Source organism: Phycodurus eques, chromosome 15 (genome assembly GCF_024500275.1).
Source record: "Phycodurus eques isolate BA_2022a chromosome 15, UOR_Pequ_1.1, whole genome shotgun sequence".
NCBI classification, from domain to species: domain Eukaryota; kingdom Metazoa; phylum Chordata; class Actinopteri; order Syngnathiformes; family Syngnathidae; genus Phycodurus; species Phycodurus eques.
This window is the reverse complement of record NC_084539.1, coordinates 394,813-422,517: the sequence shown is the minus strand read 5'-3', so window position 1 is coordinate 422,517 and position 27,705 is coordinate 394,813. Positions and strand designations below refer to the sequence as shown.

The 27,705-nt window shown below is 44.6% G+C and overlaps 1 protein-coding gene across 9 annotated transcripts in view; it reads right to left on the bottom strand.

The window, feature by feature from the left end:
- Window positions 1–27,705, bottom strand: part of mapkap1 (MAPK associated protein 1) — a 154,068-nt gene that overhangs the window by 88,077 nt on the left and 38,286 nt on the right. For 5 of the 9 annotated variants that reach the window (XM_061697499.1, XM_061697498.1, XM_061697501.1 and 2 more), the window contains one exon: window positions 10,932–11,222. In XM_061697499.1, coding sequence (XP_061553483.1) covers window positions 10,932–11,222 — 291 coding nt within the window. The other 4 variants (XM_061697500.1, XM_061697504.1, XM_061697505.1 and 1 more) reach the window with 4 other exon arrangements.

Sequence of the window (27,705 nt, the reverse complement as noted above, 5' to 3'; positions counted from 1 at the left end):
GAGTGCACGAGTAATACATAATTGGCCCCACAGAAATGTAACAACGAACTCAAGTCAAAAAATTGCCAGCTTGTTGTAATGGAATTATAGGTTAGCTGTTTAAGAAGTTGATTGCAAGAGGGAAGAAGCTGTTGGAATGTCTACTAGTTCTAGTTTGCATTGATCGGTAGCGCCTACCTGAGGGAAGGAGCTGGAAGAGCTGGTGACCGGGGTGTGGAGGGTCCGAGAGGATTTTGCACGCCCTTGTCTTAGTTCTGGCAGCGTGCAAGTCCTCAAGGGTGGGTAGGGGGGTACCGACAATCCTTTCAGCAGTTTTGATTGTCCGTTGCAGTCGGAGTTTGTCCTTTTTTGTTGCAGCACCAAACCAGACTGTGATGGAAGAACACAGGACTGATTTCGATGACCGCTGTGTAGAACTGTCTCAGGAGCTCCGGTGGCAAGCCGTGCTTTCTCAGAAGCCGCAGGAAGTACATCCTTTGCTGGGCCTTTTTGAGGAGGGAGTTGATGTTGGTCGCCCACTTCAGGTCCTGAGAGATTGTAATTCCCAGGAACTTGAAGGTCTCGACGGTTGACACAAGGCAGCTGGACAACATGAGGGGCAGCTGTGGCGAAGGATGCCTCCTGAAGTCCACGATCACCTCTACAGTCTTCAGCGTGTTCAGCTCCAGGTTGTGTCGGCCGCACCACAGCTCCAGCCGCTCCGCTTCCTGTCGATATGCAGACTCGTCACCGTCTTTGATGAGGCCAATGACAGTGGTGTCATCTGCAAACTTCAGGAGTTTGACAGTCTGGTTCTCTGAGGTGCAGTCGTTCGTGTAGAGAGAGAAGAGCAGCGGAGAGAGGACACAACCTTGGGGCGCCCCAGTGTTGATGCTGCGTGTGGATGAGGTGGCCTCCCCCAGCCTGACCTGCTGTGTCCTGCCCGTCAGAAAGCTGTAAATCCACTGGCTGATGGCAGGTGAGACGCTGAGCTGGAGAAGCTTGGATGAAAGGAGTTCAGGGATGATGGTGTTGAACGCTGAGCTGAAGTTCACGAACAGGATCCTCGCGTAGGTCCCTGCACTGTTGAGGTGTTCTAGGATGAAGTGCAGTCCCATGTTGACTGCATCATCCGCAGACCTGTTCGCTTGGTAGGCAAACTGCAGGGGGTCCAACAGGGGACCTGTGACACTCTTGAGGTGGTCCAGCAAGAGACGTTCAAAGGACTTCATGACTACAGATGTCAAAGCGACGGGCCTGTAGTCATTCAGACCCGAGATTGCAGGTTTCTTGGGGACTGGAATGATGGTGGAGCGTTCGAAACAGGATGGAACTTCGCACATTTCCAGAGATCTATTGAAGATCTGAGTGAAGATGGGAGCGAGCTGGTCCGCACAGACTTTGAGGCAGGATGGGGACACATGGTCTGGGCCTGCCGCTTTGTTAATCTTTTGTTGTTTGAAGATGCATCTCACATCCTGTTCATGGATGGTTAACGCAGAAGTCGGAGGTGTGATTGTGGTCGCGGGTGCGGCCGGGTGGGTGTGTGGTGTTAAACTGTCCTTTTCAAATCTGCAGTAGAAGGTATTCAAGTCGTTGGCTAGTGTGCTATTGTTCTCAGCTTGGGGGGATCGTCGCTTGTAATTAGTCAGCGATTGGAATGCATGCCAGACTGATTGAGAGTCATTTGCGCAAAACTGATTTTCCAACTTTGCTGCATAGATCCTCTTTGCAATGTTAATTTCTTTAGTCAGCTGGTTTCTAGCTCGATTATACAGGGCCCTCTCTCGGATGAATATTATATTCACAATTTTGAATTTTGACAATGTAGAATACGGGGAGTGCAGGGTATAAAAATTGCAACTCATCAGAAGCATACACACCGCCAAATCTGCTTTCTAGTTTCATACGGGCTTCAAACTCTCGCCAGTTCATCCTTTCAGTAATAATCCACCAACACCTGTCTTTTTAAATGAATTTCAAGAATAGAGTCATAGCAGGCATACACGATGAGCAGTCGGTGTATAGTGAATCTCATCTTTGACCTTAAACTACCATTGTAAACAGGGAATCGAGCCCCTGTGTCATCATTAGGGTTCAAATTAAACACATAAAGAGCATAGCTGTAGAAAGTCTTCACGATCAATACAGAGAGGCTGATCTTTCAGATACTGACCTGTAGCTGTAAAAAGGTTATGATACTTTGTATCCCTCTTGATATAGAGCTAAATATTCCAAGTTAGGATGGACGAAACTGAAAAGTGGAAAAGTTTCTTTCGTTCTGACAAAAGCGTTAAGATCTTATGGTCCTAAGACCACATAGCTAGGCGTATGGTCCAAGAAAGAGATTTTCTTGATGACACGTTCTAGAGTTTTGAGGAATGTCGCAAGTTTTCACGCTAATTTGCAATAAAGGATATAAGGCGTTTTCTCTGCTGAGAGCTGCGGCGTGCCCTAGAGAAACAGGTGAGATGGTTACTCTTTTCACAAAGACAGCGGGTGGGCTCATCAAACAGAGGCAGTCATTGGCTTTGATTAGTAACTCTCAGATCCACATTATTTAAGAGATGTCTTTCACAAAAAAATATTTCCGCATGCAGAGGTCCTATCACATGGAACGGGTTGGAACCTTGAAATAACTGCGATCTGCGCACCAGTTATTCACATCATTGCCTGTAAGCTCGAGTGAGTCCATTTGTCCCACTGTGTCTTTGTAAAACATGCCGGCTGTGAATTGACTTTTTAAGAGTCTGTTGAAAAGTTTTACAAAGTTTCTATCATACCTCTGTAAAGTTGTGTCACACTTGACTGCGAGATCAACCTGTCGCCAAGAGTCACATCTACTTGAGAGAAGATTGTGTTGAGGGGGTAATTAATGATACCCACACGGTCATTCGGACCTAAATAGGTATCGTCGCTGTTTGTTACTTTTAATTACAGATGAAGCAAAGTATCGGAGAGATGCAGATATTTAGATCCCTCCCCGGGAATAAAAACATTCTCAGGACCTGAAGTGGGAGTTCAAAATCAACTCCATCCTCAAAAAGGCAGAGCAGAGGATGTACTTCCTGCGGCTTCTGAGGAAGCACAGCCTGCCACACGAGCTGTTGAGGCAGTTCTTCACAGCGGTCATCGAATCAGTCCTGTGTTCTTCCATCACAGTCTGGTTTGATGCTGCTACAATAAAGGACAAATTGGTGGGTCGTGGCAGGAACACCTCACCAGGGAGGCGTCCGGGAGACATCTGAATCAGATGCCCCAGCCACCTCATCTGGCTCCCCTCAATGTGGAGGAGCAGCGGCTCTACTCTGAGATCCTCCCGAATGACCGAGCTTCTCACCCTCTCTCTAACGGAGAGCACGGACACCCTGCGGGCTAAATTCATTTTGGCCGCTTGTATCCGGGATCTTGTTCATTCAGTCACGACCCACAGCTCGTGGTCTCAGATTTGGAGGTGCTGATTCTCATCCCAGCCGCTTCACACTCGGCTGCAAACTGCTCCAGTGAGAGTTGGAGATCACGGCTTGATGAAGCCAACAGAACCACACCATCTGCAAAAAGGAGAGAGGCCACCAAACCGGACCCCCTTTACACCTCGGCTACGCCTTGAAATTCTGTCCATTAAAGTTATTAACAGAATCAATGACAAAGGGAAGCCTTGGCGGAGTCCAACCCTCACCGGAAACGAGTCCGGCTTACTGCCAGATATGCGGACCTAACTCTGAAACCGGTCGTACAGGGACCGAACAGCCCGTATCAGGGGGTTCGGTACCCCATACTCCCGAAGCACCCCCCACAGGACTGCCATGTAGACTGGTTGGGCAAACTCCCATGCACCCTCGAGTACCCTGCCGAGGCTGTAGAGCTGGTCCACTGTTCCACGGCCAGGACGACACCCACACTGCTCCTCCTGAATCTGAGAGTCGACTTCCCGACGGACCATCCTCTCCAGCACCCCTGAATAGACCTTACAAGAGAGACTGAGGAGTGTGATGCCCCTGTAGTTGGAACACACCCTCCGGTCCCCCTTCTTAAAAAGGGAACCCGCCACCCCAGTCTGCCAATCCAGAGGCACTGTCCCCGATGTCCACGCGATGTTGCGGAGGCGTGTCAACCCGGACAGCCCCACAACATCCAGAGCCTTTAGGAACTCTTGGCGAATCTCATCCACCCTCGGGTCCTTGCCACCGAGGAGCTTTTTAACCACCTTGGTGACCTCAAACCCAGAGATAGGAGAGCCCGTCTCAGAGAACCCAGACTCTGCTTCCTCATGGGAAAGAGTGTCGGTGGAATTGAGGAGATCTTCGAAGAATTCAGCCCACCGACTCATAACGTCCCGAGTCGAGGTCAGCAGCGCCCCATCCCCACTATACACATGTTGATGGTGCACTGCTTCCCCCTCCTGAGACGCCGGATAGTGGACCAGAATTTCCTTGAAGCCGTCCGGAAGTCTTTCTCCATGGCCTCACCAAACTCCTCCCATGCCAGAGTTTTTGCTTCAGCGACCAACAAAGCTGCATTCCGCTTCGCCAGCCGGTACCCATCAGGCCAAAAAGGCCCGATAGGACTCCTTCTTCACCTTGACGGCATCCCTCACCAATGGGTTCGGGGATTGCCGCCACGACAGGCCACAGCTCCGGTCGGCCGCCTCAGCACTGGAGGCGCAGAACATGGTCCACTCGGACTCTATGTCCCCCGCAACATGAGCAAAGTTCTGTTGGAGGTGGGACTTGAAACTCCTTCTAACAGGGGATTCTGCTCGACGTTCCCAGCATAATCAATCCGTTTTTAAACAGGAGGAAAACGTGGTATGCAATCTGCAATTGTAAATAATTCATCTGTAAGCTCTGCTCATATTTCTCGTCAAAAACACCTCAATTTGGAAACTCTTTCGATATCCTCTTCTTTAAATTTCACTTTTAATCTCTCACTAACACCTACGGGGAAGTTACCATACAGGTTTTGAAATTTAAATATACAATATACTTGATTGGGTTTCATTTTGATACTTTTATGATAGCTTTCGTTATAACTATTGACTAGATCTAAAAAATATATAAATATATAAAACGTCGTGTGTTTTTAGCTGTGATATATCTCCACATTCCCGTTCTCAGAGTTCTGTTGAACCTTTCGAACACAGAGGGTTTAAGATCACTCGCTGTTGCAAAATGAATAATACTGTTTTTTCATTAAATTCTTAAAACGTCTGGGAAATTATTATTATTTTCCCCCATTAGTTTGTAGCTTTTTGTGTGTACCGCTATTTCATAAAATAGATACAAAAGCTTTTACGACTTCCAGAGCCGTCTTATCCTTCAAGACGTGAACAAAGGCCTTTTTAGAAAACACATCTGAGGGTTAGTAGATATTTAAATCCGTCATTGTGCTCTGCTAGAACTTGCATGTCATACAGATCAGCTTGCAAATGATTTAGAGGTCTGGAAACAAAAATTATATTTCTAAGGAACTTAATTCTGGCTGATTTATGCATTGTGTTAAAGTATTTCTTTCCACACATGGACACAGCTTTAAGTTGTTTATTGGTTCTCACACAAAATTAAGTGCATAAAACAAGTTCTAAAGAGGTTTGCTAAACATTCTCTAAGCCTATATAGGTTCTACAGAAGATAAAGGTAATAATGCAATGTGTCATAGTAAAACAAAGGATCACATCACGACCGTGTTGAAAAAAAATCATCTAAGACATGATAAACATAAATGCCTCAGTTAGGACCATAAATTGGACTTTTAACTCGAAAGCAGCTTCGAAAGTCATCAGTTTATACGGTATGTCCACCAGGTGGTTGTTTTGCAAACAGTATTTCATGATATCAATGAACAAACTGAAAAGAGTCAACAGGTGACCTACTCTGATATCACCCTCCCAACTTTCCAAACTCTTTTTAAATGTCATACAAACATGAATCAGCCTCGGATACGACTTGGCTTACAAAAGATACCCAGGGTTGTTGAAATAATGACAATGACAATGTCCAACTCCTCGAATCTGCTGAGTATATTCCTCACGGGTTCGAGCTCCAACAGTAAAGTCTCGCCCACGCGTTTGACGGTCTCTCTATCAGGTGACTTAACGTATAGTGAATACTTGGTAGAAAGTGCTCGGTGCATGATGTGATAGAAGTGTTGACTTAAATAATAATCCTCCCCTACTTCTCGACATTTATGTCGTCTCTGATTAGGATGATTTATTCCACATCCGAAACATTCACCTTTACTGTAATTTCTCAAGAAGCGTCTGAGGAGATATATGTTGGCTATTTTAATACAAAGCACCACTTCTGAAGACAACAAATTGTCCCGGGGGGTCTGTCCAACTCAAGTCTTCCACTCCTTCATCGAGTGAGGATGCGGTTGTAGACAGCTGGGGTGTCGGCCAGCTGTGTTGGAAGGCTGTAGGCTGATGGTTCTCTTCTTGCATGCCACTGTCTTCGGGAGGGGTATAGGAAGTCTCACCCACCTCAACGTTATTGTTGACGAAGTTCTCAGCGTCAACCTCTGGTCAGCCCCGGTAGTCTTCTCATCACAGTTGGAGTTGTCACACTCAGCCGCAGGGGTAGTTATGGAGGTCTCCACAACGCAGTCAGAGTTCCCAGGGTCAATGCTTTTAATTATAGGCTCATTATAGCCAGTTAGAGTATCTGGAGTGATTCCCGTCCATACCCCCTCTGTGGAACCGAAAGGGACTCCTCTCACATCATCGAAGGGTTCCCATCGCGTGGCCACGGAGTGGCACTCAATGCCTTCATTCTCCTTCTTACATAGGGTTTGTCTCACCAGAGAAAAAGTGTAGTCGTGGGCGCCCAGTCATACATTTTTATAATCTGATGAGTGAGGGGGTTGGGTTAGAGGCGTGGTTATGGAAATGACAATGCTCTCGACACCCACGATGTTCTTCCATTGTTGAATGGTTGTAAAATGGGCAGAGATGTCTTCGGAGACGAGGGCCATTTTTTCAGACTCGTCACTCAGTAAGAAAAACATGCCGCATTCGCTATTGACGGATGTTAATGAAAACTCTAAATCAGACTGCTTCACACATTCACCTTCCTCCTCCTCAATTAATTTTAACATAAAAAAAAAACAATCCCCGCTTGCTGAAGATCGAGATTTCCATACCATAGATTAGTTCACACCTCTGATGAATGTATAGTTTTCATGATGACTTCTGGCACCACATGATTAAATTCTGCCCAATCATTGGAATTCAATGTTTCTTTATTAGACAGTAATGCATTTTCACAGTCTTGATTCTTCATGTACAGACAAAGTGCAGCTATTTCTTGATAGAATCTGTACCCCAATGTACTGTCGCTGTCGCTAAATCTTAGAGACCATTCCTTCTGTTGGTGTTGAGCCCTCCCTTGGTTGCAGATACAACCAAGATTTGCAGGTTGTATCTGGAGCAGATCCTCGGATGATACTGACACATTTCGCTGATTTCTCATAGTATGTCATGCTTTAAATCACAGTTATTTATGTTGCCGCTTTGGAGATGTCCGGGCAATGTCTTCAGAGGGTGTTGTTTGTTTTATCGGAAAAAAAGAGAGGCGATCTACTGGTGGAAGAGGGTTATGCCATTTATGGAGAGGGCCTCTGGTGGGCCAAGACAAGTGTAGGACTTGTTCTAACATGTTTCGAACAAGTCTGGACATCAAACAAGATGACATCATTTCCGATTTGATTTCCAGTGTCATTTTCCGCGTCCCACTTCTAGTAGCTGCAACACTTCCGGCCTTCAGGTCTGATGTCCGCCAGATGTCATTTTCCACACTCCATTTCAGGTGACATAATTTCCACGTTTTCGGCCAACGTCATTTCCACACCCAATTTCCGGTGACATCATTTCCAGTTTCCGATTAGAAAACAACAGCACTTCCAGCTTCCGGTGATGCAATGGCAGGTGATGCCACATCCGGCCAGCCATCATTTTGACATTCTCTGGATGCTACTGTTTTTTAATATGTTGTACTGTATCACATTTATTAAACCATAACAACTTAGATTAATAGTTAAGGAAGAAGTGGGTTGCTACATTAATAGGAGGAGAGTGTGATATAATATTTTCCAAGAGGCTCTCTTATTTGAACGGAAGGTACATACACTGTCCGCATACATTTTGGCCACAAGCTTTGCTTTTTTATCCACAGGTACATTATAAATATAGTTCACTACTATGGTAAAAGAAGAATATGTTTACTTTATATTGTACATTATTTGAATGGTTTGGTGGGTATCCGGGAAATCTGTCTGTGTCTCTACATTAACTAAAGGTACTGCAAGACCACAGTGGTGAGAGAAAGTATATGTACTCTAAATATGGAACTTCTGACATCTTATATCCACCCATTTTAGTTACCTCTCGGGTTTCAACAGCTCCAATATACACCACGTTGGTGTATATTCACCCGTGAGGTTTGGGGAGAGGGGGGAGACTGGGACAGTTGGACTCGGCAGAGCCTACGTCATATCAAAGAGACAGACAGCTTTGTTATAATGCTGAATTCCAGCAGTAGGGGGAGCCAAAGATAGCAGATTATAGCATTAATGTTACATCTTAAAGCAAGTAGCTCACTACCATTGACGTTAATATTAGCAGCTAACTAGCCAAATAGCTTACTGAGATGACTGTCTCTCAGTCAGAAATTGAATCAGACAGAACGTGCTTGCTTTACACATGTTCTGTCTTGCAGTCCTCTTTAGCATTTTTGTTGAAATGCTTACACTTTTGGGCTGCGTTGCTAATGCCGGTGTAAGGGACATGCTCTCGCCAGATGGCACCATAACCCCCAACCTCGGCCTGGGACTGCATTCCCTGTCTTCGCTCCCCCGCCGAGACAGACAGCCACGGGGATGCCTGCCAAAGACTGGCTCAGCCAGGAAGCCTCACCTATCACCACGAGGTGGCGAGGACACAGCAGATCCTGCCTGGGCAGCAGACCCTGCCTGGGCAGCTCACGGGCAAGCGTCATTGGGAGGGAAACGGGTGGCCCACGTCAGCGCAGAGCGTCTTGCAAACAGCGACACCAGGTCTTCGGCAGCCCTGCCTTGGAACTCTTTTTCTTGCTTTTTCTTTTTTCCTTCCTCCTTTTTCTGCCAAATCCACCTGTTCCCCGTGCGGACCGGACCGGCCAAATATTCGGGAGATGGATTGTGCTCCCACGCAACGAAGGTCCAACGGTCTAATAAAGTACAGATTAGATTAGTGAATATTTGGGTTTAAATTAACGAGAACAGGAATCCCCAGCTCTATGCATTGTCATCCCATGTTCATTTCCACCCTCACATCACAAGTCAGTCTCCTTTGCCAATGTTTGTCTGTCCTTTGTTTTGCTTTTCCCTGCATTGTCTCCATGTAGAGTCCCCTGTTAGATCTCATTAAATTTTCAGTAAAAATCCACTACCTGTATCAGTTGTGTGTGTGTGTGTGTTTGGTTTTGGCAGAAAACCTCTGGTTATTGAGAACACTTACCTAACTCCTGTAGCAACGTTCAGATTATGAGACATAGAGGTTTTTGTCACTTTGTCCTGATGTTTACACATCTAAAAAGAGACGTGGTGCCTGTTTTACAAGATAAAATCATTAGATTTTAATGCTGAAACTTAAATTCACACTAAAACGGAAGTATTTTCTCCTAAATTAATTACGTTTTTATCCAAATCAATATACACTACACCGGTTAGCCATCATTCTTCCGGGTATGTCACAGCTGATTCAGATGACCACTACTACACATGAGCGTCATTACGAAAGACCCGGATTACCACTACTGTGCATGTGTGTCAAGGACAGAAGGCAATAGCGCGGGAGGATACAGCCACTTTTGAGAGAGAAAAATAAAGCTTATAACAACAAACAATGGCATTGATTTTGAAATTGTTGACGTCAATGTAATCGTGACTAATCTTGGCAGCCCTATAGTATTCACATTCATATCTCCTTTATCCTTTGCTTGAACAAATATTGGTGCCGTTTGAGAGGAGTTGTGGTGTTACTGTGAATCCAGGCAGGACTACATGCAGCAGCCAATCACTTTGCAGCTGCCTTGTCTTGCCTCAAACTCATTCATAATAACGGCTCAATGAACAGTATCTGTCTGTTTTATACTGCTCCCATGTTGCCAAGGCAGGCACACCAGAAGAAGAAGCATTCAATTGGTGCAATGTGACAAAAATGGCTGTTTTTTTATTCTATCATGTCATTACATTACGCTCGCAACATTGAAACATGTTTACAGTCATAAACCGAGAACCCCCTGTATTTTCTTACAGATTATTGTGAACGTTTTGAAGCCTTTACAGATAATGGCATGACTTTTAGGGACATACATTTTAGGGATGGACAATGGCTTGACTGAGGTCGATGTTAGGGATTTCTGTCAGAACATTCGCCAGGCCATCATATACACAGAACTGACAAATGTCATTAGAGAGGCAGTAACTTTTTTATTGTAATCTGTATTACTCAACTCACTGACCATTTGACAACTGTTATTCAGTGCAATGAAAATGCATGCATTTCCCGAGAGCAACCATCAATAGCACACAAATTGGTTTGCATCTTATTGCAGTCCCTGTGAAGCGACAGAAGTACATTGGAAATTTATCTTTTCACAGATTAGGACCAATATGTCTGTGATTATTCAATTGAGCAAAAATGAAAGATTAGATTTTCAGACGCATGCTCCATTCGGGAGCACATAATAGTCACACGAGTATTCAGTATTTTATTTTTTCCAGACTTGTAATCTCGAATCGCTTCAAGGGACTACACACTGTCAATGACAGTTTAAAACTGACCCAGATTGGTCACACAAACCCTTCAAACAGTGGCAAAGCAGGATTTCTGGATGTCCTTGCATGCATCAGTCTTAGGAAGGCATCACAAAAACCCTGTCCTGCTAATCAGATAATGCCTAAAATAAGCCTACCTGTGTTGGAGCGTCGTCGGATGCCAAAATCCCAACTGGAGGTGATATCCATTGACTGCGAGAGGTCACAAGTGTGAGTGTCCGCCATAGTGCCGAACCCCTCATTTAAGGAACTTAACATTGCTGACTCATTGCTGCTGCCAGGTACCAGAGCCAGATGACACTTCTCCAGATCCACATCCTGGTCGATTAGCACCATTTCGCACATTCCTGTATCGTCACTGGTCACATGAGACTGTCTGATGTGGGCCAAAATAATAGCTGGATTGTCCAAGAAGGCCATTTCTTTCCCTTTGTGAAAACAAACAGAAATTAATTAAGTTTTGGTTTCTGACTACCACTTGCCAATATGTCCCAGGTTCACTTTCAGATACAATGTTGTGAAAGTGTTGCCCCCTTCCTGATTTCTTATTTTTTTGCATATTTGTCACATTTCAATGTTTCTTATCATAAAACAAATTTAAACAACAACACAAGTAAACACAAAATTCAGTTTTTAAATGAAGGTTTTTATTATTAAAAGAAAAAAATCCAAACCTACATGGCCCTGTGCGAAAAAGTGATTGCCCCCTAAAACCTAATAACTTGTTGGGCCACCCTTAGCGGCAACAACTGCAATCAAGCATTTGTGACAACTTCCAATGAGTCTCCGATAAGGCTGTGGAGGAATTTTGCCTCACTCAACTTTGCAGAAATTTTGTAATTCAGCCACATTGGAGGGTTTTCAAGCATGAACCGCCTTTTTAAGGTCATGCCACAGCATCTCAATAGGATTCAGTTCAGGACTTTGACTAGGCCACGTCGAAGTCTTCATTTTGTTTTTCCTTCAGCCATTCAAAAGGGCCTGGTGTGCTATGGATCATTGTCCGGCTGCACAACTGAAGTTCGTTTCAACTTGAGGTCACATCCAGATGCCCATGGACATTCTTCTCCATTCTCCTTCAGGATTTTTTGGGTAGACAGCAGAATTCATGGTTCCATATATCACAGATTCTTCCAGGTCGTGAAATAGCAAAACAGCCCAAGACCATCACACTATCACCACCACAATTTACTGTTGATATGATGTTCTTTATCTGAAATCACTTTTATGCCAGATGTAATGGGACACACACCTTCCAAAAAGTTCAACTTTTGTCTCATCAAACCACAGAGTATCTTCCCAAAAGTCTTGGGGTTCATCAAGATGTCTTCTGGCAAAATTGAGACGAGACGTAATGTTCTTTTTGCTCAGCAATGGTTTTCATCTTGGAACACTGCCATGCAGGACATTTTTGCCCAGTCTCTTTCTTATGGTGGAGTCATGAACACTGACCTTAACTTGGCCAAGTGAGGCCTTAAGTTGTTTGGATGCTGTTGCGGGGACATTTGTGACCTCTTGGATGAGTGGTCGCTGCGCTTTTGGGGAAATGTTGGTTGGCCGGCCACTCCTGGGAAGGTTCACCACTGTTCCTTGCTTTCACCATTTGAGGGTTGCGTCAGGAAGGGCATCCGGCTTAAAACTTTGCCAAAGAAATATGAGCATTCATCCAAAGAATTCCGTACAGGATTGGTCATGGCCCGGGTTAACAACGTCCACTACCAGCACCGTTAACCTACAGGGCGCCGGTGGAAATTAAGATACAGTGGGTCAAAGATGAAGGGAGAGGTGGAATGCAGGTTCTTAGGAAGAACGAGAAGAGGAAAGCACAGAGCCTAGAACTCAGTGTGGGGACTTTGAATGTTGGGACTATGACAGGAAAAGCTCGGGAGGTGGTTGACATTATGATTAGGAGAAAGGTTATTATATTGTGTGTCCAGGAGAGCAGTTTTTGTGGGCAAGGTTAAAATTATTTTACCATGGTGTAGATGGGAAGAGAAATGGAGTTGGGGTTATTTTAAATGAAGAGTAAGCTAAGAATGTCTTGGAGGTGAAGTTATTGACTGTAAGGTCGTGGTAGGAGAGAGTGTGGCTAGACAGCATGTAATCACCTTTCAACTCTAAATGGCATGTGTGGAGAAAACAATACCAAAATTAGAAGCTCTTCGGGCAACGTGGCCATCCCATTTCCATTTAAGGCTTTTTATTTTTCTATTTTATTTTTTCTGTCTTATCCAACTCCATCTTTCCTTGTCGCGAATGCTTCATTTTTTCATTTTTCTTTTCTCTCGCTTTTGTACAGTGAAGACGTTTTTTTTTTGCTCGCTCTGCTTGCTTCGCTTCTGTTTACATTTTTTCTTGCTGATAAGCTAGTTTTTCTTCTAAGAAAATTAGAAGCAGCGACTCCTGGATATTTTTAAACCTGTGGGACTGTACTTTTTTTGTAGATACACTCAGTTGTTGCTATATTCCAATATTTTCTGATACCTTCAGATCGACAGACTCAGGTCAAATAGTGGAGCACTGAGTCCAAAGCAAACACGGTGAAGCAGCATTTAGCTATTATGCTGCACACAAATGGAATAAGTTGCCAACAGAAGTTCTGTCAGCCCCAAGTGTGCATGTTTTTAAGTCCAGGTTAAAAACTCTTCTTTTTTCCCATGCTTTTTAGAGCATTTCCACTTTTAAATATTTATTGCACTGTACGCTTTTTTAATTGTATTTTTATTTTATTTTTTCTCTTTGTTTTAAATGTTTGTAAGCTGTTTTTTCCTTTGTTTTTAAATGTTTTAATCATATAAAGCACATTAAGAGTTACCTTGTGTATGAAATGCGCTATATCAATAAATTTGCTTTGCTTTGCTTCTTTTAAACATTTGGCGTTCCATGTTCCTTTGTATATAACTGGCATTCGTACTCCAAGTTTCACTACCCTAACTGAGGACTGGTAAAATATAGGCTTTACACGATCAGGATTTTTGGGGCCGATCACCGATCAGCAAGTTTAAAAAAAACGATAACTGATCACCGATCCGATCACAAGATGGAGCAATGTGTCTATTTACATGACTTGTTCATTTATTGTATATATTTGTGTAGTGTAGACTGTATCCATCCAGCCATCCATTTTCTGTACAGCCTATCCTCATAAGGGTTGCGAGCGTGCTGGAGCCCGTCTCAGCTCAAATTATTCTCGAGCATTTTAGACAAAAATTAAAACACAAATGACCTTTAGGGGGTATTCAAGGATTGGCCTCTGACATAAGTTGAGGTCAGATCAACATGACAGAAATAATGGGTGCTAACCTACTGTAATTACATTACTTTATTGCAATTAATCAGAATCAGAATCAGAATCATCTTTATTTGCCAAGTATGTCCAAAACACACAAGGAATTTGTCTCCGGTAGTTGGAGGCGCTCTAGTACAACAAACAGTCAATTTACAGAACACTTTGGGGACATAAAGACATTGACAAAAAACAATTGTGCAAAAAGATGCAGAGTCCTCTAGCATTTAGAGCAGTTCAAATGACTAATATTGCAATAGTCCGGTGCAATGACCATTGTGCAAAGGGCGCTGAGACTTCAAGGAGTGTATGCGGTTTAAAGTGACGAGTAGTGCGATCATCTGGGACAATGTCGGTTGTGCAAATGTTACAGATACTCCTCAATCAATGTGCAAATGGAGCAGATGCTACTCTGGCATGAGTGGCCAGTATATGCAAATAGTGCAGCATGGCGAGACAACTACAGTGAGTGCACAAGTAATAAATAATTGGCCCCACAGAAATGTGACAACGAACTCAAGTCAAAAAATTGCCAGCTTGTTGTAATGGAATTATAGGTTAGGTGTTTAAGAAGTTGATCGCAAGAGGGAAGAAGCTGTTGGAATGTCTACTAGTTCTAGTTTGCGTTGATCGGTAGCGCCTACCTGAGGGAAGGAGCCGGAAGAGCTGGTGACCGGGGTGCAGACGGTCCGAGAGGATTTTGCACGCCCTTGTCTTAGTTCTGGCAGCGTGCAAGTCCTCAATGGTGGGTAGGGGGGTACCGACAATCCTTTCAGCAGTTTTGATTGTCCGTTGCAGTCGGAGTTTGTCCTTTTTTGTAGCAGCACCAAACCAGACTGTGATGGAAGAACACAGGACCGATTCGATGACCGCTGTGTAGAACTGTCTCAGCAGCTCCGGTGGCAGGCCGTGCTTTCTCAGAAGCCGCAGGAAGTACATCCTCTGCTGGGCCTTTTTGAGGACGGAGTTGATGTTGTTCGCCCACTTCAGGTCCTGAGAGATTGTAATTCCCAGGAACTTGAAGGTCTCGACGGTTGACACAAGGCAGCTGGACAACGTGAGGGGCAGCTGTGGCGAAGGATGCCTCCTGAAGTCCACGATCATCTCTACCGTCTTGAGCGTGTTCAGCTCCAGGTTGTGTCGCCCGCACCACAGCTCCAGTCGCTCCGCTTCCTGTCGATATGCAGACTCGTCACCGTCCTTGATGAGGCCGATGACAGTGGTGTCATCTGCAAACTTCAGGAGCTTGACAGTCGGGTTCGCTGAGGTGCAGTCGTTCGTGTAGAGAGAGAAGAGCAGCGGAGAGAGGACACAACCTTGGGGCGCCCCTGTGCTGATGCTGCGTGTGGATGAGGTGGCCTCCCCCAGCCTGACCTGCTGTGTCCTGCCCGTCAGAAAGCTGTAAATCCACTGGCAGATGGCAGGTGAGACGCTGAGCTGGAGAAGCTTGGTTGAAAGGAGTTCAGGGATGATGGTGTTGAACGCTGAGCTGAAGTCCACGAACAGGATCCTCGCGTAGGTCCCTGCACTGTCGAGGTGTTCTAGGATGAAGTGCAGTCCCATGTTGACTGCATCATCCGCAGACCTGTTCGCTTGGTAGGCAAACTGCAGGGGGTCCAGCAGGGGACCTGTGACACTCTTGAGGTGGTCCAGCACGAGACGTTCAAAGGACTTCATGACCACAGATGTCAAAGCGACAGGCCTGTAGTCATTCAGACTAGAGATTGCAGGTTTCTTGCGGACTGGAATGATGGTGGAGCGTTTGAAGCAGGATGGAACTTCGCACATTTCCAAAGATCTGTTAAAGATCTGAGTGAAGACTGGAGCGAGCTGGTCCGCGCAGACTTTGAGGCAGGATGGGGACACATGGTCCGGTCCTGTTGCTTTGTTAATCTTCTGTTGTTTGAAGATGCGTCTCACATCCTGTTCATGGATGGTTAACGCAGAAGTCAGAGGTGTGGTTGTGGTCGCGGGTGCGGCCGGGTGGGTGTGTGGAGTGAAACTGTCCTTTTCAAATCTGCAATAGAAGGTATTCAAGTCGTTGGCTAGTGTGCTATTGTTCTCAGCTTGGGGGGATCGTCGCTTGTAATTAGTCAGCGATTGGAATGCACGCCAGACTGATTTCGAGTCGTTCACGCTAAACTGTTTTTCCAACTTTGCTGCATAGATCCTCTTTGCAATGTTAATTTCTTTAGTAAGCTGGTTTCTAGCTCGATTATACAGGGCCCTGTCCCCGCTCTGATATGCATCTTCCTTAGCTTGGCGAAGCTGCTTAAGTTTAGCAGTGAACCACGGCTTGTTGTTGTTGAATGTCCGAAATGATTTTGTTGGTACACAAACCTCTTCACAGAAACTGATATAGGATGTGACAGTGTCCGTATATTCATCCAGGCTGCCAGCTGAATTTTCAAAGACACTCCAGTCTGTGCAGTCTAAACAGCTTTGAAGTTCCATCTTTGCTTCATTGGTCCACTTTTTGACTGTTTTCACTGTAGGCTTCGCACATTTAAGTACTTGCTTGTACGTCGGTATTAAGTGAATTAAGCAGTGATCAGACGAGCCCAGGGCTGCACGAGGTATAGCACGGTATGCGTTTTTTACCGTAGTGTAGCAGTGGTCTAAAGTATTATTTTCCCTGGTAGGACAGTCGATGTGCTGCTTGTATTTAGGGAGTTCGTGGTTGAGTTTAGCTTTGTTAAAGTCCCCGAGAATAATGAGGGGTGAGTCAGGGTGTTTTTTTTCAATTTCGTTGACTTGTTCGGCGAGCGTTAGCAATGCGGCCAGTATAAACGATGCAAACTCACGTGGCGCGTAAAATGGTTTACAGTTCAGAAACAGCGACTCCAAATGCGGGCTGCAGTGTGTGCTGAGCACCGTGACGTCCGTACACCATTTTTCGTTTATATGGAGGCATATCCCGCCGCCCTTCGTTTTTCCCGATGATTCCATGTCGCGGTCCGCTCGATGAATGTTGAAGCCGGGAAGCGTGACTGCGCCGTCGGGTACGGCGTCGCAAAGCCAGGTCTCCGTGAAGCACATGGCCGCGGAACGTCCGAAGTCTTTACTGGTCTTTAACAGAAGATGAAGCTCGTCCATTTTGTTGGGTAGGGAGCGTACATTCGCGAGGTGGATCGACGGGAACGCCAATCTGTGTCCTCTCTTGCGGAGTTTCACCTGAATTCCGGCTCGTTTTCCTCTGTGGCGCCGCTTCCGCATCCATGCGCCGAAAACCGCGGACGCCGCTCCGGTGAGTAACTCGGGGAAAAAACTGAGGGGATTTTCGAAAGTTGGTGACAGAAAGTCCGGAGTAGCCTCCTTGATGGTTAGCAGGTCTCCCCTTGTGTAAGTGAGTCGTGTAAGGTCTCCAAAGACGGACGAAAAACACAAAAACAAAGACAATAATAGAGAGCGCGTTACCGAGGCGGCCACACTGGTAGGCGCCATCTTGAATTGTGGCCTTACTTTAATAAATACTGTTAATGACATGCTGACTCTAACTTTCTCACCGTCCCAGCATTATGGAAGGGTGTTTAAGTCAGGGCTCTGGCTGGTTCAAGAACAGTCACGGAGTTGTTCTGAAGCCACTCCTTCGTTATTTTAGCTGTGTGCTTAGGGTCATTGTCTTGTTGGAAGGTGAACCTTCAGCCCAGTCTGAGGTCTTGAGCACTCTGGAGAAGGTTTTCATCCAGTATATCCCTCTACTTGGCCGCATTCATCTTTCCTTCAATTGAAACCAGTCGTCCTGTCCCTGCAGCTTAAAAACACCTGCAGAGCATGATGCTGCCACCACCATGCTTGGGACTGTATTGGACAGTTGATGAATTAAGGCCAAAAAGTTCTCTGTTAGTCTCATCAGACCAGAGAATCTTATTTCTCAACATCTTGGAGTCCTTCAGGTGTTTTTTAGCAGGCTTCATGCGGACTTTCGTGTGTCTTGCACTGAGGAGAGGCTTCCGTCGGGCCACTCTGCCATAAAGCCCCGACTGGTGGAGGGCTGCAGTGATGGTTGACTTTCTAGAACTTTCTCCCATCTCCCGACTGCATCTCTGGAGCTCAGTCATAGTGATCTTTGGGTTCTTCTTTACCTCTCTCACCAAGGCTCTTCTCCCCCGATTGCTCAGTTTGGCTGGACGACCAGCTCTCGAAATGGTTCTGGTCATCCCAAACGTCTTCTTTTTAAGGATTATGGAGGCCACTGTGCTCTTAGGAACCTTAAGTGCAGCAGAAATATTTTTGTAACTTTGGCCAGATCTGTGCCTTGCCACAATTCTGTCTCTGAGCTCTTCAGGCAGTTCCTTTGACCTCATGATTCTCATTTGTTTTGACATGCACTGTGAGCTGTAAGGTCTTATGCAGACAGTTGTGTGGCTTTCCTAATAAAGTCCAATCAGTATATTCAAACACAGCTGGACTCCAAAAAAGGTGTAGAACCATCTCAAGGATGATCAGAAGAAATGGACAGCGCCAGTTAAATATATGAGTGTCACAGCAAAGGGTCTGTGTGAGATTTCATTTTTTTCTTTTTTAATAAATCTGCAAATATTTTAACAATTCAATTTTTTTCTGTCAATATGGGGTGTTGTGTGTAGATTAATGAGGAAAAAATGAACTTAAAGGAGTTTAGCAAATGGCTGCAATTTAACAAAGACTGAAACATATAAGGGGGTTTGAATACTGTGAGGTGTGCTGTAGGTGTGACAGATGAATTTAAGGTGGAGGTGGGACTCCATCAGGGATCAGCCCTGAGCCCCTTCCTGTTTGCAGTGGTGATGGATAGGCTGACAGATGAGGTTAGACTGGAATCCCTATGACCATGAAGTTTGCAGATGACCTTGTGATCTGCAGTGAAAGCAGGGTGGTGGAACAGTTAGAAAGATGGAGGCATGCACTGGAAAGCAGAGGAATGAAGATTACCCGAAGTAAAACAGAATATATGTGCATGAATGAGAGGGGCGGTGTGGGAAGAGTGAGGCTACAGGGAGAAGAGATGGCAAGGGTGGAGGACTTGAAATACTTGGGGTCAACCGTCCAGAGCAATGGTGAGTGTGGTCAGGAAATGAAGAAATGGGTCCAAGCAGGTTGGAACGGGTGGAGGAAGGTGTCAGGTGTGTTATGTGACAGAAGATGCTAGGATGAAGGGCAAAGTTTATAAAACAGTGGTGAGGCCAGCCATGATGTACGGATTAGAGACAGTGGCACTAAAGAGACAACAGGAAGCAGAGCTGGAGGTGGCGGAAATGAAGATGTTGAGGTTCGCTTTCGGAGTGACCAGGTTGGATAAAATTAGAAATGAGCTCATCAGAGTGACAGCCAAGGTTCGAAGTTTTGGAGACAAAGTTAGAGAGAGAAGCCTTCGATGGTTTGGACCCGTCCAGAGGAGAAACTGTGAGTATATTGGTAGAAGGATGATGAGGATGGAGCTGCCAGGCAAGAAAGCTAGAGGAAGATGAAAGAGAAGGTTGATGGATGTCGTGAGGGAAGACATGAGGGCAGTTGGTGTTCGAGAGGAGGATGCAGGAGATAGGGTTACATGGAAAAGGATGACGCGCTTTGGTGACCCCTAATGGGACAAGCCGAAAGGAAGTTACAAGTTGGCCTAAATAGATGTATTTCTCGACGGCGTCTAGGACATAGTTGTCCATTTTTACATCTTTTTGTGGACAGTAACGACTGACCTTCGTTTTGTTTTTGTTCATTTTGAGACCTGAGCGACGGCTTTCTAAGTCAAATTCCTGAATGCGAAGACACAATATGGGGTGCTTTGTGTACATTAATGAGGAAAAAAATTAACAAATGATTTTAGCAGATGGCTGCAATATAACAAAGAGTGAAAAATGTAAGGGGGTCTGAATACTTTCCGTACCCACTGTATATTGCACACCCCTACTGCTAACCTCTGGGTGGATATAGTGGGACTATTGTTGCTTTTGGCACTTTATGTAGTGGTAAGACATGAATTAATATGATTTTGTTTTATAATATAACGATATTAGATATCTTGTGCCTATTTACTCTTTATATTTTTCATAAAAGGCACAAATGACAAAAGTTTAATCTCACATTAGCTAATAACTTCAGACATGCAAATACTAAAAGCATGAAAAAGGTGACCAAAAACAAACAAAAACATTGTGAGTGGGTGGGGAGGTTCTGGGGGGGATCCCCCGGGCCCCCGCAGAGAATGTGTTTGATTTTAACATACCGTATTTTCACGACCATAAGGCGCACCATATTAAAAGGTGCAGTCTCAGTTAAGGGGTCTATTTCTGTATTTAACACATACATAAGGCTCACCGTATTATTGGGCGCAGGCATGGTAAAACATACGGTAGCATGCATGCACGCTAAAACAATGTTTTTACAAACGCTGCAGGAGCAAAACTGAGTTTGGTTGTACTTTATTGAAGTATTTAACAATGTATTGACGTTATTTTTTTATCAATCCTCATCCAATCAAAGTCCTCATTTTCTGTATCCGAAATGAACAGCTGGGCAAGTTCTCAATCAAACACACCAGGTTCCCTCTCGTCATTGTCGGAGTCAGTCTCGTTGCCGGGGGGCTGTTCAGCAATGATGCCGGGTTTCGCGAAAGCTCAAACCACAGTTCAAGCAGACCCGTTATCCCAAGCATCCACAATCCATTCACAAATTTTGGCGTAACTCACCCGGCGCTGCCTCCTAGTCTTAGTAAAGCTGTGTTCGCCATTTGTCATCCATCGCTCCCACACCGCTCGTAACTTCACTTTGAACGCCCTGTTTACACCGATGTCCAGCGGTTGGAGTTCCTTCATCAAGGCTCCTGGAATGATGGCAAGCTCCGGGTTATTGCACTCAGTCGAATGGTGACTGTAGAGACGCTTCTCCCGGCTGTTCTTTGTTCATTAATCCATTGCTCGAGTTGGTCTTCCAACTCGGGCCACCTTGCCTTGTTTCCGCGGAAACTCAGCTTCGTCTTCTTGACTTGGCGAAGCTCGTTTTCCTGTTTCCTCCACTTGCGAACCATGGATTCGTTTATCTTGAATTCTCTCGCAGCTGCTCACTTCCCATATTCCTCCGTGTAACTGATAGCTTCCAGTTTAAACTGTGCTTCGTAAGCGTGTCTCTTCGTATGTGCCATTTTTGGGGGTCCTTAGCCAAACCAATGTTGTTCTGCACAATGCACATACCGGCGCTTTATACGTACTGGGGGCGTGCCTTTAGCGTCCTCTGTCATGCGCACCCTTCCCCCTTTAACGGCCGCATGCTGTCCTCGGCCACGTCCGCTTTTCCTCTATATAAGCAACGTGACGGCAGGGAATGTTTCCAGTCAGTCAAGCGGCGCGCTCATCATACAACAACATTTATAGATTTTGGAACTCGGTGCCCACATAAAGATTATAAGGTGCCCCGTCCATTTTGGAGAAAATTTAAGACTTTTAAGTGCGCCTTATGGTCGATAAATTAAGCAATCTGGAAGACTCTGAAGAGGACAATAAGGCAAAAAAAAAATCTTCATGCAGAAAAACTTTTTCACACCGCTCAAGTACAAAAAGATTAAAATTAAATTTGGCTGATTTCTTTGCTTTTTTTGTTGTGGCTTCCAACTTGAGCCAGGCCCATCTCCACCTGCACCTGATGCCTGCTTCAAGCTGTGCCACATGAATAGTATCCTCCTCTTTAAGCACTCTAATTCTGGAAAATAATTAAAATCACTGTCTGTTTCACTTCATTTTTCACTATTACCAACTTCAAAGACTAAATCCATATGAATCCTCCAGGAAAATAAGTATGATATTTTTCGTTTTTTATTGGCCATTTCTGAATTTGAAGTTCGTTCATTCTGTTATGACATAATCCCTAACATCACTCCATCGCTTAATACATTTAATATTAACATCTGTAAACTAATGAGATAATTGTAGGCGTGTTTCTAATTAATAAAAGATGTACTAGCGGATCAGTTCTTGTCGCCAATGTTACGTGTGCTTCGCGGTTCCACTGGGACCACAACCAGGGCCACAACCCGCAGCACCTCAATGCCAAAATACAAAAGACCAGTGCAACAAATTACGACACGGGCTGATCTGATGAGCAAAAATGTTGCTTAAACGTAAGAGTAGCAATAGAGGATGTCCGCTCCAGAGGTGGGTAGAGTAGCCAAATATACCAAATAATACTGTTATTTGACAATGATGTGACTCAAGTAAAAGTAATCCTCCCAAAAATTACTAGAGTAAAAAGTACACAGTGAAATAATTACTCAAGTACTGAGTACATAGTAACTTCTGATTTTTTTAACCACAGCATGAACATCAATAATAATAATAATAAATAATGTGAAATGACACAGTGAAAACCGACACGGTGGTCGACTGGTTAGAGGGTCTGCCTCACAGTTCTGAGGACTGGGGTTCAATCCCCGGCCCCGCCTGTGTGGAGTTTGCATGTTCTCCCCGTGCCTGCGTGGGTTTTCTCCGGGCACTCCGGTTTCCTCCCACATCCCAAAAACATGCATGGTAGGTTAATTGACAACTCTAAATTGTCCGTAGGTGTGAATGTGAGTGTGAATGGTTGTTTTTTTTTGTTTGTGCCCTGCGATTGGCCCGGTCAACCTGTTCAGGGTGTACCTCGCCTCCTGCCCAGTGATAGCTGGAATAGGCTGCAGCACGCCCGCGACCCTCGTGAGGAGAAGCGGCTCAGAAAATGGATGGATGGATGGACACAGTGGAAAAAGTATTGAACACATGAAGAAAGGGAAGTGCAAAAATACATGGAAAGCCAAGAGAACACCTAAAATCTATCAATAATCAAACAGCAATCCAGCCCATTGTCAGTGCAAATGAATATCAGCTGGTTCAGTCCTAACTGATAGCCTACAAAAAGGTCTCATTGGTATGGTGTGAGTCAAGACACATATCATAATGGGCAAATAGCTGTCTCGAGACCATCGCAAAGTAATTGTTGCAAAACATAACAATGACATTGGTTACAGGCGCATAGCTAAGCTTCTGAATGTTCCAGAGAGCGCGGTTGGGGCCATAATACGTACGTGGAAAGCCAATCATGCCAATATAAATTTGCCTCGATCCTCGCAAGATTTCTGACAGAGAAGTGCAAAGAATAATCAGAAGCCAAGGACCACCTGTGGAGAGCTTCATAAAGACCTGCAATTACCAGGTACTGTAGTCACAAGGAAAACAGTGAGTAATGCACTCCACCGCCATGGCCTGTATGCATGCTCATCACGCAAGACCCCATTGCTGGAAAATAAAGCATGTCAAAGCTCGTTTAAAGTTTGCTGAACAACATTTGTATAAGCCAGTTAGATACTGGGAGAATATAGTATGGTCTGATGAGAGCAAAATTTAACTCATTGGATGCCATAATGCACACCACGTTTGGAGGAGAAATCGCACTGCACATCACCCTAAAAACACTATACCAAAAGTGAAGTTCAGAGGTTGGAACATGATGGTGTGGGGCTGATTTCCAGCAAATGGTACTGATTAATTTCACATTATTGATGGAAGGATGACTGGGCAAATCTACCGAGACATTCTTGACAAAAATCTGCTGACATCTACGAGGATGATGAAAATGAAACGAGGGTGGACATTTCAGCAGGATAATGATCCAAAACATACTGCCAAGGAAACTCTCAATTGGTTTCAACGAAAAAAAAATAAAGCTGCTAGAATGGCCCAGCCAATCACCTGACTTGAATCCAATCAAAAATCTATGGAAAGAACTGAAACTGAAGGTCCATACAAGAAGCCCACAGAACCTTCAAGATTTGAAGACTGCTTGTGTGGAGGAATGGACCAAAATCACACCAGAGCAATGCATGCGACTAGTTTCTCCATACAGGAGGCGTCTTGAACCTGTCATTGCAAACAAAGGCTTTTGTACAATTATTAAATAAATACCAGTTGGCATGGTCAATACTTTTCCCCTGTTTCATTTAACATAATTACACACAACTTAATTTCTGATCTGTTCTACATTCTTTGCATGTATGGATTATTTGGGTTGTTCCCAACATCTGGTGAAAATGTCATGTTAATAGCACCTTTGGAAATATAGTGAGAAAAATAGTGACGTATTAAATACTTATTTCTGCCGCTGTACATGGAAATGTTAAGTGCCAGGTTGACCACGAATATAAGACCATTATACAGCGTCAGCGTCCCATTTCACTTCATATTGCCATGAAAGATTTACCTGGGATTTACCCTCATAAATCCACAAGTTCTTCATTAAGATAATTAGCAAAAGGTTCCAAGCATTTAGTAGTCGTAATTTTATGTTTTACATGGTTTGCTGGCAGAATTCTTACTAAAAATTAAGTTATGCTCGTGTATTAACGAATAAACATTTTCTATCAGAATCACCACTGATTAATTTTTTTGCCGATCAATTTTATGCGCGTGCGCAGAATTACGTAACATTCCTCTTCGGCGAACGATCCCATAATTAAGTGACGGATGTGTGGCACGAGCACAGACAATAAACGAGATTTTAAAAAGTCCTAGTTTATCGGTAGCTAGTTTGCAGACCGCTTTAAGTATAACACGATAAAGACTTTTTTTTAAACTACGAGTTGACATTCGACGTTTGGGAAAAGCTGAAATACAGTCTTTGGTCCTCAAATTATGTATACATCGAGAAGACGATACCGCCAATGGAGGAGGTTAAAATTTCGTTTGCTATTTCACCTATTACTGAGCGTCGTTTTAAAAGTTACCATGCCAATTATATCTACATTGTGACAACTACTGAGATTAACAAAGTGAAAATAGCAACGATAAATGTATAAATACAACTCGTTATAAGTCAATATAGCTGATGACATTTACCTGGTTTGATTGCGCCTCACTGTTACAGCGGTCACCAAAAATGTATTTGAGCATTGTGAATAGAATCAAATCGTATCTGATGTGCAATTAAAGAAATGCTCCATAAGCCATACAAACAACAATACTGCTTACCGTTGCGTCGTCTTCTTTTTCTCCAGTTTGCATCTCGCTTTTTGGCGCACGACTGCCACTTTCAGTTTCGGAGTGAGAATAACTCTGTGACCATCTCATTTCTTTCTTTGTAGTGTCCTCATTCCTCGCTCCTCTGTTTACAAATACCGCCTCCCATACGATAATACAGAATACCAGGGACTCGTCTCATTGCTCTATTTGCACCTTTTGAGGTCCTCACGACTCTGTTTACGTGCTAGCGCCTCCCATAGATATGAATGGGTAGATACGCCAACGCAAGGAAAAGCACGGCAAACCGACGTGCCTATATAGCGGCCATATTGGAGAGGTCGACGTTCCCATAGAAGGCAATGCATGGACATACGCCGCACTGCCAAACCAAAAATAAAAAGGTTCACGATCATGTTATAACGTGATAAAATAAACGTTATGATGTGATGTTTCACATTATAACGTGATAAATTTCATGTTATAACGTGATAAGTTTCATGTTACAACATAAGTTTCACATTATAATAGGTTTCATGTTATCGGGTCTGAATGACGACAGGCCTGTCGCTTTGACATCTGTGGTCATGAAGTCCTTTGAACGTCTCGTGCTGGACCACCTCAAGAGTGTCACAGGTCCCCTGCTGGACCCCCTGCAGTTTGCCTACCAAGCGAACAGGTCTGCGGATGATGCAGTCAACATGGGACTGCACTTCATCCTAGAACACCTCGACAGTGCAGGGACCTACGCAAGGATCCTGTTCGTGGACTTCAGCTCAGCGTTCAACACCATCATCCCTGAACTCCTTTCATCCAAGCTTCTCCAGCTCAGCGTCTCACCTGCCATCTGCCAGTGGATTTAAAGCTTTCTGACGGACAGGACACAGCAGGTCAGGCTGGGGGAGGCCACCTCATCCACACGCAGCATCAGCACTGGGGCGCCCCAAGGTTGTGTCCTCTCTCCGCTGCTCTTCTTTCTCTATATACGAACGACTGCACCTCAGCGCACCCGGCTGTCAAACTCCTGATGTTTGCAGATGACACCACTGTCATCGGCCTCAACAAGGACGGTGACGAGTCTGCATATCGACAGGAAGCGGAGCGGCTGGAGCTGTGGTGCGGCCGACACAACCTGGAGCTGAACACGCTGAAGACTGTAGAGGTGATCGTGGACTTCAGGAGGCATCCTTCGCCACAGCTGCCCCTCACGTTGTCCAGCTGCCTTGTGTCAACCATCGAGACCTTCAAGTTCCTGGGAATTACAATCTCTCAGGACCTGAAGTGGGCGACCAACATCAACTCCGTCCTCAAAAAGGCCCAGCAGAGGATGTACTTCCTGCGGCTTCTGAGAAAGCACGGCCTGCCACCGGAGCTGCTGAGACAGTTCTACACAGCGGTCATCGAATCAGTCCTGTGTTCTTCCATCACAGTCTGGTTTGGTGCTGCTACAAAAAAAGGACAAACTCCGACTGCAACGGACAATCAAAACTGCTGAAAGGATTGTCGGTACCCCCCTACCCACCATTGAGGACTTGCACGCTGCCAGAACTAAGACAAGGGCGTGCAAAATCTTCTTGGACCCTCCGCACCCCGGTCACCAGCTCTTCCAGCTCCTTCCCTCAGGTAGGCGCTACCGATCAATGCAAACTAGAACTAGTAGACATTCCAACAGCTTCTTCCCTCTTGCAATCAACTTCTTAAACAGCTAACCTATAATTCCATCACAACAAGCTGGCAATTTTTTGACTTAAGTTCGTTGTCACATTTCTGTGGGGCCAATTATGTATTACTCGTGCACTCACTGTTGTTGTCTTGCCATGCTGCACTATTTGCATATACTGGCCACTCATGTCAGAGTAGCATGTGCTCCATTTGCACACTGATTGTGGAGTATCTGTAACATTTGCACAACCAACATTGTCCCAGATGATCGCACTACTCGTCACTTTAAACCGCATACACTCCTTGAAGTCTCAGCGCCCTTTGCACAATGGTCATTGCACCGGACTATTGCAATATTAGTCATTCGAACTGCTCTAAGTGCTAGAGGACTCTGCATCTTTTTGCACAATTGTTTTTTGTCAATGTCTTTATGTCCCCAAGTGTTCTGTAAATTGACTGTCTGTTGTACTAGAGCGGCTCCAACTACCGGAGACAAATTCCTTGTGTGTTTTGGACATACTTGGCAAATAAAGATGATTCTGATTCTGATAGTGCGAAGGGAAATTGAAAAATAACCTGGAATTATATTAAAAAACTATTGGGTGATACACAAATAACGAAACAAAACTAATGCAAATTTAATTAAATGGAAACTTCCTGACGGAACCTCAAGTGATGGCTGATGCTTTTAACAACTACTTCATTGAATCTGTGTCAGAAATTTCTGCTAAGTTTGCAGTAAAACAAAGGAAGCAATACCCTGCATTGTCTGCAATGCAGTTCTTTACTATTACAAATATTACTGAGACCAAAGTTATCGATTTAATTAATTCACTCAAACCATCTAAGGCAGAGGATGTTTTTGGAATGGACACGAACATGCTCAAAGATCGAGGTTCAACTCTTGCAACTCCTCTGGCCTCAATCATTAATCTTTCAATTTCATCTGGTCACTTTCCAAAGGCCTGGAAATCTGCTGTTACCCCTGTCTTTAAATCAGGTCACTCA